The sequence below is a fragment of the Ixodes scapularis genome, unplaced genomic scaffold, assembly GCF_016920785.2.
Source record: "Ixodes scapularis isolate PalLabHiFi unplaced genomic scaffold, ASM1692078v2 PGA_scaffold11__112_contigs__length_91849675, whole genome shotgun sequence".
Taxonomy (NCBI): domain Eukaryota; kingdom Metazoa; phylum Arthropoda; class Arachnida; order Ixodida; family Ixodidae; genus Ixodes; species Ixodes scapularis.
Window position 1 is genome coordinate 87,631,271 of NW_024609837.1, and position 17,956 is coordinate 87,649,226.

A 17,956-nucleotide genomic window follows, 5' to 3' on the forward strand; every position below is an offset into this window, starting at 1 on the left:
TGGCGACCGTGGTGGCCGATGCAGCGTACCTAGCGAGTGACGTCAAATAAATGTCATCTATAATAATAATAATAATAAATTACACTGCATATCACGTGCTAGACGTGCTTCAGTCGTGTGCGCTATCGCGACCTAGGTCTTTGTCCTGTAAATGTAGGCTGTTGTCACTTCCTTATCAGAAGAGCACTCGACATAAATAACCGACTGCTGTCGTGTCGACTAAACGCTGATAGCAGACGATAATTGAGAAGCCCGACTTTCGTAGTCGGGTCCTTGTCAGACCCGTCTGCAATTTTGTGGAAGCTCTCCACCATACAAATATAAGAATACATTTTACTAGGGTAAACTTTACATCAATATTAGTCGATTCGTAAAAGTTAATTTTTACTAAAACGTATTTATTTATGCAACTACGGCAGCTACAGCTTCAAAGCTGTCAACGAAACGGCCTAATTAGCTTTGTCCGTCAACATGGCAGCTGTCAGTACCCAACTTAACGGTATGCTTGTGTTTGTTTTCGAATTTCTTGCCTCTCAAGCCTGTCACCACACAGACACAACTGCATAACGAAAGAGGGGGCTCTCACGATGAGTCCCGCCAAAAGTTGCTAACATTGCAGGCGTTTTCTGCTTTGCTTCTGAGCAGTGCACAACAAGAGATAGTGGCCGAAGGTTGGAGCACTCTTTGATCGAGGAATATCTCCATTTGAAGGAAATCTTTTCTGCTGCATGTTTGCTTGCGAAGGGTTGTGACTGCAGCTGTTTATTATTTTCTTTGAAACTTTCCAGGTGTCTGCCTCCCCGCCGACAAAGAACCCACAGTCCTCCTAACAGGTGTGTGTAATTTCACTCGCTGGCATATTCGTTGATGTTTGCAAATCATAAATTTGTCTCGCGTCTGTGCTAAGTGTGCTCTGTCTAGTCAACGCAGACAGGTTCGCTTACTTTAAATCCACGCATGGGCCCATATACCGCTGGCGCAGATTGCGTTGTTTGTAATATTTCGTAGGCGAGCGCTCGCATGACTTGCACAAAAGTTCCATATCCTGACGTCTGCAACTTCTCTGGAGTACGATGTTGTGTGCGGTGTTTATAAATTTTCTCCTTATCAGTTTTGAAGCGTTTGGAGGAATGGGCAACGGCCAGCTTGCGTCGCGATAAGTTGGACCAATCGACGGTAGCCATTCGTCCAACCGTGATGTCATTTCTGCCTTACAGAAAAGCGTTTTTAAAAATGTCGAAGTTTCAACAATATAATTTTAATATAAATTTTGTTCTTTTTTATAAATTAAATTATCCACTTTACATTAACACCTTTTTTTTTTTTTAATCTAAAGCCAGATTTTAAATCAAGATAACATTTCTTTTTTTGTGAAAAGTTTATTTTGCAATTTACACATGTCCCATTTCAGCACTAAGTAACAAAAAAAATATTTTCTGGGTGTTTCACGTTTTATTAAAGTGGCAATGCAACAATTCTTGCACTGTCAGTAAATACCGCTTAAAGTTATTCCTCGACATTCATAACCTATAATACATGCGTTAGTTCTTCCTCCATGCAGTGGCAATCACAAAAAAAATATATATAAAGAAATTGAGACAAACAAACAGTGTTTGCCCCCTCAACTCACAGCCAGAACAAGTCGCCATGTGATCTGGAGTCGATTGTACGCCACCAATGTTTACCACAGCCACGCGCTGGGGTTGACAAAGCACAAAGCCCACGCCGAGTTTCACACATTGTTAAGGCTCAGCTATTCCAGTCATTGCAACGATGGGGCACAAGCCACAATCGGTGTGCGTGTCGAGGCATCATTTTGTCACGAGCCCAAAATTGAATGCTTATGCAGCGCTCGGTTCGTGCCTATGGCATTTTGTAAAGGCATTTACACGTCGTCGCGGGGATCACGAAACTTCATGACGAAATCCCGGGGATTGCATTGTTCGCATCGTCCCCGCAACTTTGTCGTTAAATTTTGCAAAGAAGAGACTGAAAAGAAAACCCAAAAATATCCGCTTTTATTTTTGAAATTATGCGGCAACAGAGACGCTTCTTGGTCAGTGGTGTTGCATGCGAGCGTACCCGGGTCCCTCTAGTGCCGGTAATTGCTTGTGTAAAGTGAAAAGCATTCTTACCAAATATCGTTGCGCTGCCCCTTTAATCCTTTGCCTACTAATATTGAGAGTCACTCCTGTCACCCCTTACAGACCAGAAAGCTGAATCAGAAGTGTGACTCACACTTCGGTTTTGGCGCTTGTTTAGTGCGCTCTTTGGAAGATAGCAAAACCACCCCTGTTGCTCCATGTACTTTGGGTATTTGCTCGTTTGTTTGGCTGTTTGACAAAATGCTTCATGTAGCCAAGAAACAAAAATAAAAGCAGCCGTTTGTGAGCGTTCACGGTAAGACAACGTGGCTTTGGCACGGAGGTCTGCTTTAGTTGACAAAGAGATACAAAAGCTCTTTGAAAGCAATTAATGCTCGGGCATTTGTGACGACGAATCCTTAAGCCTTTCCGATTGTTAGGAATCAGACAGTAGTTTGATGGGCAGTGACAGGAGTGATGAAAACAATGGGAATCCTGCAAGCATTCCATGAACTTCGGCATCTGCGCGTCCGTACGACTTGGATCAAAAGTCCTGATTTAGAGCAAGATACGACACCCGAAAATCAAGAAAATGTTTTTGTCTTATTTTAATGCAAATTGCCCGTTTAAAATAAAATTTTGCTGTACTTTCCTTGAAAGAAAAAAAAGACTTGGCGAGGGAATAGGCAAAATTTTATAGTTAGGGATTTGCCTCAAAATGTGTTCCATACATTAATAGACACATCTGAACTAATAGTGCAAATTACAAATCACAGTAATTTTTTTTCTTTTTTTTTGCAAAGTTACAGAATTTTAAAATTCGGTTCGATAGGCTGAGGGGCTTTACGGAAACACCGAAACCATGACGTCAAATGTGGGGGCGGTACAGCTTGTTCCCGACGAGTTATAAGAAGTGTGATGGTGCGAGATGAATGCTGAAAAGAAACTCGTGCCCGAACAACAAAAACAAAGATATATGCTCACAATACTGTGTGTTTTTAGACTGCCTGCTCGACTTGCAGGTTCTACGACATGCGACATTGCTTCCACTTGATGGCGCAGGAAAGTTTGGACGTTGGTTTATGGTATAACATTCATTTGCCATGTTCTCAATTGCTAGTTTGAATTTAGAGACAATAAATAGCGTACCGGGAAGAGTGGAAGCCTGCGTACACCAAAAAGGGATTTAGTTTGGGTGGCTCAGAAAACCGCCGGTGTCACTCTGCTCATCTGCAGGCGCTTTCTAAGGCATGTATCGTTGTGTGGCGGTCCTCTCACATTGGCCGTACAAAAACTCTGCAAACATGTTTGAGACACGCACATGCATAAAGCAAATATGCTTTGCACTAGCTGGAGGTGTGAGCACGGACAACTCTGTCGTTGCGTCTGCGGCAAACGCCGCGCCTTTTGAACGACGTACGAGCAGCGTGGCGGCGTCTTTAAAGTTTGCCGGACGCCACCGACCGTGCAGGGTTTGGCCTCTTCCGCGACTACCGGAGCAACTCCAGCAGTGAGGTGGTCAGGGCACTGGGCAAGACGGGCATCCCTGGCGTCCACCTGGTGGTGGTCGAAGTCCCCGTCGAGTATGAGGCGGTCTCCACCCTCGTGCCGAAGCTCTGGGAGCAGCACCGGCCTGTGGTGAGCGACGTGGGTGGTGCGATGTCTGAAAATGCCTCTCTGGCCAGTGTTTTTACCACCTGATGACCATCTGATGACCGTTTGAAGACGTCATAGAAAGTGTCATGCCATCGCCGGCCATAAAAAGCAGTTCCTCGATATCCGTCCGATGACGTCGTAGAAAGCATTGCCTCACTCCGGGACTTCTTTCGATGCACGAGCGGGATCGGACGCTAGACGCGCCGATCAAAGACGTGCTCTGGGCATCACAAGGGCGTTGCGCTCGGTCGTTTTCTCGCGTTCGCACACCATAAGCAGGGGTGGAACGGCTGCGCCATTTGCGCCATTTTGCGCCAGACGCATTTGTCTGCGCCATCCTGCGCCATTTCACGGAAACTGCGCCACAGCCAATACCTTGCGCCATTATGCACCAAATCGCACAACGTGCGCCAAAAACAAAAAAGTATTTTGTCTTGGTTTCGGTTCCTATCGACTCGATTGGCAACAATTAGCCGGTTTAGCTTGGTCGGCCTTGCAATCCTTTGTTCTGTTTATTCTCCCTGTGTATCCCGAGTCGGAAGCGCGCGAAAAAACTCGGGGATCGGATTCGAATCGCTACACCTGCGACTGGACTGTTATTCTTCAACCATAAGCTGTTAAGCAAGTCGGCCGAGGTGAGGTCGAGTCGTTAAGCGTCAGATTGCCTGAGGCTCTGCAGCCCGGGATCCGGACGTCAGCCAATTGAAAACAAATGAGCAAAATACTCCTTTTAGTACTTCATCGTTAGAAGTTGAAACAGCATTCCCGCAAGATAATTGCGATTTGATAGAACTGAAACGCGGTCCCATCCGGAACCTTGCCTGCCAGCTGCTGTCACGCGAGCGGTAGATCTGCTCGGCGTACTTCAACCTTGCTCCCGCTAATCGCTTTGAATACGATAACTCCGTTAATCGTAGTCTACTGCCTCGATATTGAGTTGCACAATAGGATAAACTCGAAATTTGTTGCCCTGTTCCCCCACGCAACTGCACGTCCGTTGCTTACGCACGTCACGTGGTTCGCACATATAATTACTATGTCGAGCACGTGTGGGAATTGTGCGATAAGCAGTGCTGATTTGCATTTTGAGGAGCTGAAAGCCACTCAGAAAGTATCAAGGACACCATCTTCAGAAACCTATGGTACTTGCTTTTTGATTCTCATTAAGGCTCACAAAGTTTCAAGTTTTGGCATCTGTTACACTGTTATCCCATTACATAGGTCCCTAACCACTCATGTTCATCTGTGCTGCTAAGCACAATTGAAATTGCTCCCGTGCTCGTCTAAGACACAAGCTGAAGTGCAGTGAAAACTGATCTGAGCTGCTCCTAGCCTGCTCCAGAACGTCGTTTTAGCTGCTCCCAACCTGCTCCAAAACAGCGGTTTCAGCTGCTCCCGTGGCTGCTCCCAAATGCATTTCATGAGTTCCACCCCTGCATAAGCTGTTCGTAACGTCTGCTCTCGCAACTGAGTAAGTAGTACAAAGAATTAAGTAACTAGTACGAAGAATTAACGGCACCGAAACGGCGTTGCGGCGAACGGGCCTTGATTCTGCACTCTTTTTTGTGTGCGATTTGCTTAGCCAGTGATGGCATACCCACAAGGACGAGAAGCACCGTGACGATGCACTTTTGGCGCCGCTCGATCGGCTCCGTTGGATCGGAGTGTCGGCTGCGGCAACAAAGGACGTCGCGAACGCCGGAGCGTCGTGCTGTCGGACGTCGCAATCCTTGCAATCGGGTGTGAAAGCTACGGAAAAAATAAACCGCAAAGGAATGCATCTGTCTCCGCCGTTGCGGCGTCCCAACTCCCGACTGCCGAAGCAGCTTTTGGGGACCGTCGAGCAGGAGAGGGACCTGCAGTGGGACGTGCGTCTGCCACCACCACCGCTTCTGTGACACAGCTGATGTCGCAGCTGGCGACGGCGTGACCCTTCTATGACGTCATCGAGCGGAAATGGAAGGACCATACCTTTTGGGTTGTGGTAAATGCACCAATCGGAGATGCGTTTGAGGCACCGATCTTGCTGTGTCAGTTCCTATTGGCTTCCTAAGTTGCTATGAAACTTCAATGGCTAACTCTAATTAACTGGGAGCTGTCTCTTGGCTGCATGGTCGCAATCCATGGGAAGGTTAGTGCACAATCGTTGACCATCTCCCGATAAGTGTCTTGATGCGCGACTTGACTCCATGATGTCGCATGACGTCCGGTCACGTGACTTAAATTTCCTCGCTAAATTTGTTGGGGAGATTGAATTGGCGACTTGATACTGATGTCGCGTTACGGACACAGCGTCACATGACAGTGCAACACTTAAGGTGACACGGTCGCACGACGTAATATGGTGTGATGTGACATAACGTTACACGACATTGCATAGTGTCGCATTGCGTCAGGTGACACAACGACTCGACACAACAACGTTGGGCTACGTTTAACATCTTCTAATCTAAACGATCGCTCCTTACATGCTGCGTGCCGTGCGTTATAGAACTTTGGAGATGAAAGTTGCCGCCAACGTTTTGGTTCCTGTCGAGTTTCGTGCGATGTGGCACTACTCCTGCAGCATTCTGCGGCTCACTGCTGGCGCGCACCTTCGAATGAGCGCTTAATTTGCAGCTCGCAGTGCACTGCGGAATGGACGCGGGGGCCCAGGCGCTGGCGCTGGAACAGGTGGCCAACAATGGCGGCTACTGTGCTCTCGACAACCAGGGGGCGGTGCCTTCCCAGGTGAGGCTCGCCACAGCTGCAGCTGCGATCACGGACAGATTGAGAACGGCTGGGCGCGTCTTTCGAACGCCCGGCCTCCAGCACACGGCTCATGCCCTTCTCCGTCTTGCCAATTTAGCGGTTTTCCCGCTAGATTTAGCAGTCTTTCGAGTCGTCTAGCGGAAGAAATGGTCGCGGTGGGATTTTTAGTGGTTTTTGTGTCGTAAAGAAAGAATAAAACATTTAAGGGGACAAACATACACCATTTTTTCAAAGTGCAATAACATTTACAGATATTCGTCACACTGGGAATTTCCCTAGAGCAACGAGAAGAGAAAAAGACGATAAGAAGAAATGACGAATGAGATCTTATCTCCGTCGGATACGCCTAAGTGTATCTCTGTCGGATACACCCAAGCGTATCCGATGCAGATACGCTTGGGCCTTGCCCGCGTAAGTTCAAATCCCATCCTCGTTGCCAATAAATGAGATGTATCCCGGGCGAAGCCCAAGCGCATCTGCGTCGGAGCACAAGCACAAGCATCGGAGCACAAGCATGACATCGAGGAGCTTCCGGCAGTTGCTTTTTTAATGGCACCTCGAATCCCATTACCCGTGCACTCGTACCGTTCCCAAGGTTCGTGCTCTTGAAAGCGGGGGCAAGCGCGTGCGCCTGGCCACGCCCTCTCTCGTCCTCCAGCCGATACATGACGACGAAGGCAAGAAAAGAAAAAAGGACAAAAAGGTAGATGACGAGAAGGAAGAGGAGGCTGCTATGAGTATCGATGTTATGTACCGAGTGAGACAAACACATCCTAGGCTTAAGCACTGTCGCGCTATAGGCTTTTACTATAAAAGGTAAGCATGAGAAACGGCTGCTCTTGCTGGAGGTGGCTCGGCGTTCCAATGTGCTTGCCTGGCGCGCAGAACCCTGGCCCAGTCTCGTGCGCTCGTGCCAGCATAGCGTCAATTGCTCTTTGAAAGAATGGTGTATGTGTAAGTTAGTCTCCCTAAATGTTTTATTCTTTCTTTGTCTATTGTGTACAGCGGCTCCCTGTATCTACCTTTCGAGTCATATGTGCGTTTTTTCTGGCAGTTTTAAATGTTCTCGAATTTACATTTATAAATCATGAATGACTTAATTTCTGTCGTGAGCTAGAATCGTGGGGTTGTCATTTTTGCTTACTGGCAGTGAAATTGTTGTACCTGAGAGTAATGCTTGTGATGCCATCGAGATATTACAGTGACAAATTTCGAAACATGCCTTCCACCGATCTGTGTGCGAATGTAGGAATTTGCTTTTGCAAGTCTGCAAGCTGAAACAAGCCCGGCGAACTATGCACTAAAATTCTAAAAACATGGGGGCAACGGGATTGGAAGCTTCGAAAACGGTTGCCGGAAGCTCCAAGCAACGTTAGGCGATTCGGGTACCCTGGAAAACGAAGATTTTAGGGGCGAAGCTCCTTAGGGGCTAGCCATGTTCGTATGTTCGTCTGCCGTCGTGAGCACGTGCTCCCATGCTCGTATAGGGAGAAAAAAAAAAACGCATCTCCACGTGGTGAATGATGTTGATTGGGGCAAAGCTCTGGTGGTGCTTGTCTGTGTAGATGCTGAGCCGCAGCATGCCTAACCTTTCGTTCGTTTTCATCCATGTCAAAAAGAGGATGTGTGCTATGGAACGTAGTTATATATGCATTTGAGCATTTGACCGCAGCGTGACATGGATGAAAAGGAACGAAAGGCTCAGCATGCTGCGGCTCACCGTCTACGCAGACAAGCACCACCAGAGCTTCGCCCCAATCAACATCGTTCACCACATGGAGATGCGGTTGTTTTCTTTCTAAAGCACGTGAATTTGGTCACTGAAGCTTTAAACTGCCACAATATATTACACTTAAAGGGGTACTCCGCCGATTTCTTCATGGTCCCCGATTTGCTTTAAATTTTGCTAAACTCGCCAAACAACATCGCCAAAATAGTATCCCAAATATTAGGTCAAAATAATTTTTTTTCACGAAGTTATTGAATTTACAATTTCGGTCCTCACCGTGTTTTTCAAACTGAAAGTCTCTACTGGCAACAATGAAAAAGTGACGTCATTGGAAGTGCAGGGGTTCACTCTTTGGACTGTAGAATTTGTTCCCAACTGATTTGAAGCAGTTTCATGGTGTCAAATGAATGCCTTGGAAGCTCGCTCCAGTCCCCGCGCTCCAGCACGGAACAAATAATTGGCATATTCTATTTTTTAGACTGCTCGCCCGACTGACAAGTTGAACTTCCACTGACGTCACGGCCCTGAAAAGGGCGGGTATATTTGAATGTCTGTTTTTGCATCATTTTCACTTGCCGATTTCGCAATAACTATTATGAATTTCACGACATTAAATAGCATTCCAGAAAGGGTAAAGGCCTGGGAGTCAGAAAATATAGTTAGTTGAGGTAGCTCAAAAATCGGCGGAGTACCCCTTTAAGGTATGGACGATGGAGGTGTACGTCGGCAGGTATGGCAGACAACACACCTGATAACACTTGGTAACAGTAAGATCATGCAATGGACGTTGCTCTGTAAATGGACAACTGAACCTTCTTCGCTGTTCACACCTCACCGGTGACTATAGCATGTTAATTCGTGCATAGCTTACGTCTCTATAGATCAGCACAGCCCTCTGACGTCACGCCACTGCGGTGGCGCTGCCGTCGGCACTGCGCAGGCGCAAAAGCTTCGTCTCACGCGAATCTGGTTTCTGCGCACGTGCAATGCCCACACCCGGTGTGGGCAAATGCGGGCTTGTTTGTAAACATTGTGTTGGTAAATAAACCAGGCCTGTATGTCCGCTCTTTTGCTAAACATAGAAAGTTGACAGTAACTCGCAAAAGTACCCTCGCGAATTAAAATTTTAAGTTTCCACATTTTCTAGACCTACTGGTAAGCTTCTCTTGCAGAGTTGAAACTCTTCCCCACCTCCTTGCACTCACCAGTAAGGAAGCCTTTTTTTTTTTTAATTTACATTTTTTTCGGGCTAAACCAGACTCAGTACCGGCTCGCAGAGATTAAGGGGTATTAGAATCGGCGGGGGATCGGTGGCCGAGTGGTCTAGCGCACACCAGCTCGGAGCACGTGGAGCGAAAGCTCGCGCTGCAGAACCCAGGGATCCTGGGTTCGAGCCCCACCCCTGCCCGTTTCGATCTGGATGAGCATCGTACCGGCGTGCGGTCGTGTATCACTACTGCGTGACGCACGTTAAAGACCCCAGGCTAGCGGTTTGTACCGCACTGGCTAAATTTCTCATCTACAGCTGGGAGACTCGTCGCCCTGTGAGGCAGACCAAGTTCTAGGCTGTATAAACACACACACAACCCAATTTTTTTTAGAATCTGCTTAGTACAAAGGTAATTAAAAAATTATCGGCACGCGTGTCTTGGTACCCATCTCGCACAACTTTTCGAAACGTAAGCCTGTCGTGGATGATTGGATTATTGCAAATACAAAGCCTCGGCTGATTTTCCAGGGATTTGCCACTTTATCCACTGTTGCTCATCTATCCGACAGAATACGTTCAACTGCACAATCGTTGTTGTCATCATGCACACGGCCGTCCTGCTCCTTCATGGCTGACACTCGTGCGTCTTTCCTTCGACTTCTGTGTCCTTTAAAACACACTTGCAGCAAAACCCTTTTCCCATACTTTGCACAAAATATCGGCACCAGACGCACCCTTAGACTACAAGAAACAAATCACTGCACGCTGCTCTTCTTTCGTGCAGATCAGAAGTGGGGCTGCCATTGTTTCTTGCACTGCAGTCAGAACTGAACTGACGTAACACGTTGAAACCCACACAGCAGTGACTGGAGAGACCTTGTACGACAAGCGCTTGTACGGCAGTGCTACAAACAGAAGTTTAAGCGTAGTGTGGATAATTTTTTTAATCACCCTCGTATTAGGTTGCTTTTACTATACACCTTTAGTCTATAGGTACATTAGTGCCATTCATGACATTTCAGCTCAATATCTTGCCAAGCATGGCATATATATTGCTTCAAGAACTGATGTCCTAAAAAAGTGCTCCTCTATGTCATGGGTTGTTGTGAGCTTTCTGTAGGAGAGTTAATGAGAATATTGTTAACTGAACTCCCAGCTCCTAAGCTTAATTTCTTGACGAAATGTTTGCTTGTTTGGGTCGAAATTTAGACAGTATTATAGAGTTCCTTGCACTGGCCGGGGTTATGTATAGAGTTAGGTGGCCATTCATTGGGACGACCAGGATGAAAATGAGGGAGCGCCATTGGGGAACGCAGGTTGGACGCATCTGCAAACACATCCTCTGGCCAACCACAAGCCGAGTAACTATTAGCGGCGGCCATCGAAAACGAAAACGTGAACCCCAGTCAATTGATATTAGTAATGTCTCCAGAGGCGCGCACTTTCAAAGTGGGATGGTGCACCAGCGTGCCTGGAGCATTTGAAAACAAACAAAAACTTTGTGAATGTTGATATCTACATTAAATTTTCAAAATTAAAATGAGGCTGTTGTGCATGAGTTTACGTTATACAGAGATGTCCCGAAAACCTGCTTTCCTCATTCATGATTGTCTTATTTTTCTCAAATTCGAAAATAGCTGGGCATCTCTGTAGGTTTAATTTTATGCCACATGCACCATTTACTTACTGTCCCATTGTAGGTATTGAACTTTCTGAGACCACAGTCCATAAATACAGCTGAATTAAGATTAACTTAGCTTAGTAATTGACCACTGGAAGCTTGGGAGCAATCTTCAGGAGTTCAGCTGGCTTTTCTTTTAAGCGTGGTGCAGTAGTGAAAGGCTTCGAGAAACTATTGAATATGTGATTTGAAAATATTCAGCCAAAACCACTATTTGTTTAGACTCAAAATCCACCATTTGCACATGTCTAATCAGATTACAGACTGAATTAATCGTTAAAAGTTTATTTGTTTGCTGCTTTTGAATTGTGTATACACTATAGGGTATTGTTATATGATACATTATTTTTCAAACAATTTTGAAATTTTTGTGTAAAAGTCTGACAACAAAGTACTAGAAGTCAAATTTCATCCAATTTTGTCGTACGTATGAAGTTCGGCCGAACCAGTCGAACCTCGGGATTCGACGAGGGTTCGCAACATTCTTAATTTTAACTGGTGAAGGAAACATGGGGCTCATTGCGTTAACTGGGGTGACTTGCCCAGCTATAAGTAAAGCAAAAAATTGAAAGCCATTTACAACTCCCTGTAACGCTGAATTAGAGCGCAGCTCTTGAGGAGAAGAAGAGAAGGGTACTGAGGGGAGAGTATACCCCTTTTCCCTTCTCCTCACCTCCTCATCCTGCCCGCTACTCCTTGCTCCAAGCGGTGGAACTTTACTTTTCTGGTCATAGCTACTTTCTTTCGCTTCTTATTTACTTGGAATAGGAGGTTGCGTAACTGAAGAACGAGCTCCATGGTAGAAAGAAAGCTGGACATTCTGATTTTCTCAGAAGACCACTGTTTTGTGCTCATGCTCAGCTCGACATAAATCTTTCTTGCTCAATGATTTCTTGATTTAAATACAAAATGAGTGGACATAGAGAGTGTCGAATGAAAGAAAAATGGTAAATAAAAAAAACGTTTCTGGGATTACAGACGTTTTGCAGCAGCTGTGCATGGGTGTAGTAATAACCGACGTTCAGTCTTTGTTTCCTCTTATTTTAATCGCTTGGCTCCATGCTCCAGGACAGGTTGTTGCCATTTTAGATTCCCCAGCATTGGCCTCTGTGGAGGCTCGTCAAAGCCCGCTTCAGTAGCTCTGTGAGACAAGAGAAGGTCAACAATGGTCGTTGTAATCTGCCACGTGTGTAAAGCATCTAGTATATCTGCAAAAAAAAGATTTGATTGAAATCATTGTAGTAAAACCGGTAAAACCGGTCCGATTTAAATCTGATTGAAATCATTCTAGTAAAACCGGTCCGATTTAAATCGCAATTTAAACCATCTTAATATTTATTCTCCACTGGGCTCACTTTGTGGCATCGCTTGCCTTTGCAGGGGTTGTGCAGCGGGTCTTGTCCCCAGCAGAAGCTGCTGCGAACAAACTTTGACTTGGACGCACTTTGCAAGAAGCTGAAGGCCGGCGACTGCCAGGTTCCCATGCAGGTTTCCAGCGATGCCGGCAGGTAAGATTAAAGGCTACTAAAACATACGGGTAAGCTAGTTGGTTAAGCATGTTAAACGCATAAATAGTGTGAAGGCTTAAAAACATTAAACATAAGAAAAAACTTTTTTTTTCTACCTGTTTAGGGCAAGCATGTCTCAAAATGAAAGTTCATAGGAAGAAAAAATTGTTTTGGCCAATATTTATGTTACAATACCAAATTTTCGGTTCATGGGCAAAACCGAAATTGTACTCCTGTAGGATGATGATGATAGTGTTTGTACCCAACTAGCATGCGCTCAGAGTTCGCTGGATCTCGGAGTGCACACTATACTTCGTTTCAGCTTCGGTCCGAGCGCGGCCGATGTTAGGAGCCGAAAGGCCAATCAAACAGCGCAAAAAGGCACAACGTCATGGCGTTTTTTTGGGGCTTGATAGGACTAACCGGCAGAGGAGCACGCACAGAGAGACGGCGAATACAGGCTGGTCCTATCAACTGCAGAAAGCACGCCATGACGTTGTGCCTCAGTCACTCTTTGATTGGCCCTTCAGCGCATAACATCGGCTGCGCTCGGACCGAAGCTGGAACGAAGTATACACAAACTCATCTCTGTTACGTCACGGCGCGGTAGTGGCGCGTCGGACGCGCTTCCGGTCCGGGGCTGTGGGCGGAAGTGCCCATGTGAAACGTGTATTCCTGCGTTGTTTTGAAAGGAACCAGACAAAAACCTGCCTTCTCGTCAAAATGCTGCGACTGGGGCTGTACCAGAAGTGTCGAGAAGGATTTGAAGGTCAGTTTTCATGCGCTCGGTTCGTCCGAGAACGCGGATATGCCCAGTGAAAAGGGAAAACCAGATGCCATCGGACCACGATCGCTTGGGCGGGAAGCATTTTGGGTTGAATTCACGGATACTTCTGGTCATCAAATTTATTTGTTTTGTTCCAAAATGAACGCCCGAAAACCGTCAAGTTGTACGGACCACCTGCGGACTACGTTCAGTGCGTCTTCAAGTTCAAACGGCCGCCTGATTGTTCGAACTGTCGTCTGCTCTTTCAAACGTTTCTGCTTGTCGTCTGCTCTTTTAGAGGACACCGGCCCGTAGACCAAACGTGGGCCCGGTACTTGCGATAAGAAGTAAGTGCAGGCCTCAAAACACTTAAGTTTGAAGGTTGCTAAGCAGGCTGGACGTAAACAGTAGATACAAGGAGGTGTTGATCATTGTTACCAGCGGTTATCACCGACTTGTTATGCCTGATTCACTTGGTTAGATTCCGCTTGCGATTTTCAGTATCGACGTCGACATCTCAGCTACGGTTCACGCTTCTGCAGTCCGAGCGACGTAGCTACTGAAAATTGCGAGCGAAATCGCATCATGTGAATCAGGCTTTAGCGTACATTCTGCGGCGTCCACGCGGAATGAATCGCCGCATGTCAGATGATTCATGCGAAGTTTTGCAGTATAACGAGCTCGGTAATTTTGCTGACGCCGCTCAACTAGTCAGACATCGTTAGGAGGACGTAGAATCAACAATTCCAACGCCAAAAAGAGCGCGGGGACTCACACCGACGCCGACAACATCGCATTCCAATGGTTTGTTTATGGGCGACGGCGAGCTTTTTGCCCACACCCCCATCGCGCACGCGCGGCGCCGGTGGCGTCCGCTAGGGGCGCTCCGGTTTGTTTGTAAACATGAGTTGGTGTATAGTTGAGTACAAATGCTATCATCATTATCATCATCATCATCCCACAGGGCACAATTTCGGTTTGGCCACGGAAGCGAAAAATTTCTATTGTAACATAAATACTGGGCAAACATTTTTTTTTCTACAAAAAATTAGTTTTGAGACATGCCTGTTCTAACCAGGTAGAAAAAATTTGTTTTTTCTAGGTTTAGTGTTTTTTTAGGGGGAGACCCTGGCCTTGAACAGTTTTCTACCATTTCCGATCTAACTTGTATTAAATTTTCACCTTTGCTCTCAGTTTTGTTCCAAGTGCAAGCATAACATGATTTTTCCCCCATCTATTATAGTTTTCAAAAAAACCTCAACTTTATCACAAACGTTTCTGACCAACTATTTTACAATGCCTCCATAAAATAATAGACAGTTTTAGTGGACCGTACGCATTAGCTTTGCGTACGCAAGGAGATTGCGAGTCGTGAGTGCGCATGCGCAGAACGCAATAGAAGGGCTAGCGTATTGCGTACGCACGCAACGCTGGGGATTTTGCGAGGCTGGCTAGTGGGCCTTGCGGGACGCTCTCGCGAGATCTCGGACCCAACGAGAGCGCCAGTTTGAAGATGGCTGTTGCCTCGACTGGCGCAGCAAGGGCGACGTGGTGTTTTCGAAGTTCTGTGTTACGTGTAATTGCGTGGTGTTCAGCTCGGCGATTCTTTCTGGGAACTACCGCGGTCGAATCAGATCGCCCTGCAGCTGAAGGAGTGCACAGTGGAAATGTTCACCACTCGCAGTGTGCGTCGACGCTGCGATCTGCACATCGCTAAGCCTATTCCCACAGTTCGTCGCCGACGGACGAACGACTCTAAAAGAAATCGCCGAAGTTCTTGCTATGCACTGGACATCAGGGTCATGAATTTCATTCCGCGATAGCATCGATAAAAGGTGCCGTTTCCACGGGACGACTGACGGAGGCTCCGTAATCGAATTTGACTACGCACTTGTACTCGTAGCCTCTCTACAATGCAGAAAAGCGCGCTTGAGGCAGCTGTGGCTTGGTTTAATCTGAACTAAAATGATTGGACACTTTTTTTTTCTTAATATTTCTTTCCAGGAGTATGGTTGCGCTATAAGCACGCGGAAATCTACGGCTCTAGCAAATTTAACTAAAATCATGCGCAGTGTTCACTCGAAAACGTAACACACAACTAAATTCGGTCTGAGCTGGTCATTTTTAGCACACGCTATACTATTGCGTATTGCGTACGTATCCAGAAACGCTATACTAAAACTGTCTAATATGGCACAAAGTATATCAGCATGTTCCACAAACAGTAAAGTAGGTAGTGCAACAAAAATCAGTCAAACTTTTCGCATAATTTTAGAAGTCATCACAACTTGACATTTATTTTTACTGATAAGTAGAAAGGAGTCATTCAAGTCTTTGCCAATTAGGAAAGTTTATATTTAACATTTCTTTTTTAAATATTAGTGTATTTGCACTTTTTGATTTATGAAGTATTAAACCCTGAAAAAAAATATTGAGATACAAATTTGAGATCAAAAGATACCGTGGGCAAACATTTTACAAAATGTGCTCGACACAGCTTCGATGTGAAACTTGGAATCGATGCAACTCTATAAATATGCACTTCTTTAGTGCTGCCAATGTATATTAGTGACTTGTGGATCATGAACCAAAATGTAAAAAAAAAAAACTTTTTTTTTATGAATAGGATCTTTCTTAAATGAACTGGTAGGCTTAATGTGCTTAACCAACTAGCCCTCCTTAATATTTTAGTACAGCTCCTTTTTTCTACAAATGTTGTCAAATGGCTTAGCATTTTTTTTTTTATTGCAAACATAAACTATGCATTGCCACCCAAATGTAGCGCCAGCGATCCAGACCAGATGCCAAAGTTTCAGAACTAACCATCATCTTGATCAAAGGCTATAAATGATTTTCTGAAACTTTCAAGGGAAAAACGGGGTCCGTCCTCAGTAGTCGACGTTATGCGGTCCCACACGTTTAGGGGCTTTTTCGGCCATCGTTTCCCCATCGGAAGTTTCAGACAGTCGCTCACAACTTTCAAATAAGACAGCGCCAAGTTCTGAAAACTCGGACGTCCGGTACGGATCACCAGCGCCGCATCCGGGCAAAGATTGGGCCTAGGCAAAGGGCAGTTTATTTTTGCGATAATAAAATGAAAGTATTCTTCGGGGGCACCGTGCATCTTGCGTCTTTATCGCGCCATTTTATTTACTCGCGTCCGAACCTTGCCTCACAAGGTTCATGTGCGAGTTCATCTACTACACGTCGCTGAACATCAGCCCCTCGACCGTCTTCGTGCACGTGCCCCCCGTGGACAAGCCGTTTAGCGTGGAACAGCTCTCCAACGCAGTCGGCAACATCATCCTCAACTTGCTGGAGCAGATGGGGCTGGGCGGCTCGGCGAACCGGATTCCAGCGCCGAGCAACAATCTAGTGAAGAGCGCCGGCGTCGCGCTTGAAACGACGAATCCCCGTCCCGAGGAGGCCACGAGCAACGCGGCAAACTAAGTCCTCAGTTGGAGCGGCGCATTTGTTTTACCACCGCTTCCCGTTTTTGTTTTCTCGAATCCGTGGCTCGTCATATTTGTTTTTTTACTTTTTTACCAGGATGTGTTTGGGAATCGTGCATCTGGCGTTTGGTACAAATAATTGTCCGGACAGACCTCCGTTGTTAAGTTTGGTCGTTGTTTGAACGCTCGTCGTCGATCTGCCATGGTCGCAGACCAAACGTTTCCATTGGCTAAAGGCCAATTTGCACGTTTGCATTGGGTGCGACCGAATACGCCGCGCTCTCTTGTGACTGGCCGCTCACCCAAGGAAAACGGAACCAAATTAAGGGACGAGACGACACGATATTGAGACGCTGCGTCGTCTCGTCCGTTGTATTTCTCCGTGTCTCGGGGTTTACGTTTCGATATATTTTCTAATGCGTTGTTCTTTCACCTTGGGCTCGACATCATTCTGACAACGTTACGTGCGACCATTCCTCGTAGATGGGGCGCAGATTTCGTCTCGCAAATGCTGCAAAACCTTATGCACGGATCGGAAGCATTCCAGAGCAAGCCAGTGTGTTTTCTCGTCATAAGCAGCGTTACAGACGAGCACGGTGCAGTTCATCTCACTCGCACACAACGAACCCAACTTAAGAGATAAAACAGCGCAAACAAACACAAGGACAAGTAGAAGGAGGGACACAGACACAGCGCTGACTCACGACTTACTTTCTTTCTCATCTTTTTAAAACATTTCAACATAAGAAAACAAGAAATGAAAAATAAAAGAAGAAGAATCCAGCATGTAGGATATCCTCTCTGTCATATGCCATCTGAGGAATTTTTTACACAAACTAAACATTATATACCATTACAACAAAAAAAACAAATTAAAAAAAGCCAAAAACCACAGCGCGAGCCCTAATGCTCTGTGCGTACCTGTCTTGCACGTGGACTCTTGGTATGTCGGAACCCTTTCCTGGCTGCATGTAGGCACGTGCCTGTGGTTATAGGATCACTCCCATGGAAGCAGAAAGAGAGTGTTAAAGAGACGTGCCTAAACTCCGAAGAAACTCGAACTCTTCACTGTATAACGTCACTGACTCTGAACTGACGCATAGATCGGGACCGTGTTGT

At 46.1% G+C, this 17,956-nt stretch overlaps 1 protein-coding gene across 2 annotated transcripts; it reads left to right on the top strand.

Annotated features, from left to right (window-relative positions):
• Positions 1-252: 252 nt before the first annotated feature.
• Positions 253-17,475, top strand: LOC8043644 (pyroglutamyl-peptidase 1). 2 transcript variants are annotated; one of them, XM_029992786.4, is made up of 7 exons: positions 262-341; positions 420-499; positions 789-833; positions 3,556-3,722; positions 6,360-6,470; positions 12,492-12,619; positions 16,565-17,475. In XM_029992786.4, exons 2-7 carry the CDS (start codon positions 472-474, stop codon positions 16,833-16,835), a joined length of 750 nt encoding a protein of 249 aa, XP_029848646.2. In that variant the 5' UTR covers positions 262-341; positions 420-471; the 3' UTR covers positions 16,836-17,475. The 2 variants fall into 2 exon arrangements, with proteins under 2 accessions (XP_040076060.1, XP_029848646.2); XM_040220126.2 differs by having other exon boundaries at positions 253-499.
• Positions 17,476-17,956: the final 481 nt, after the last annotated feature.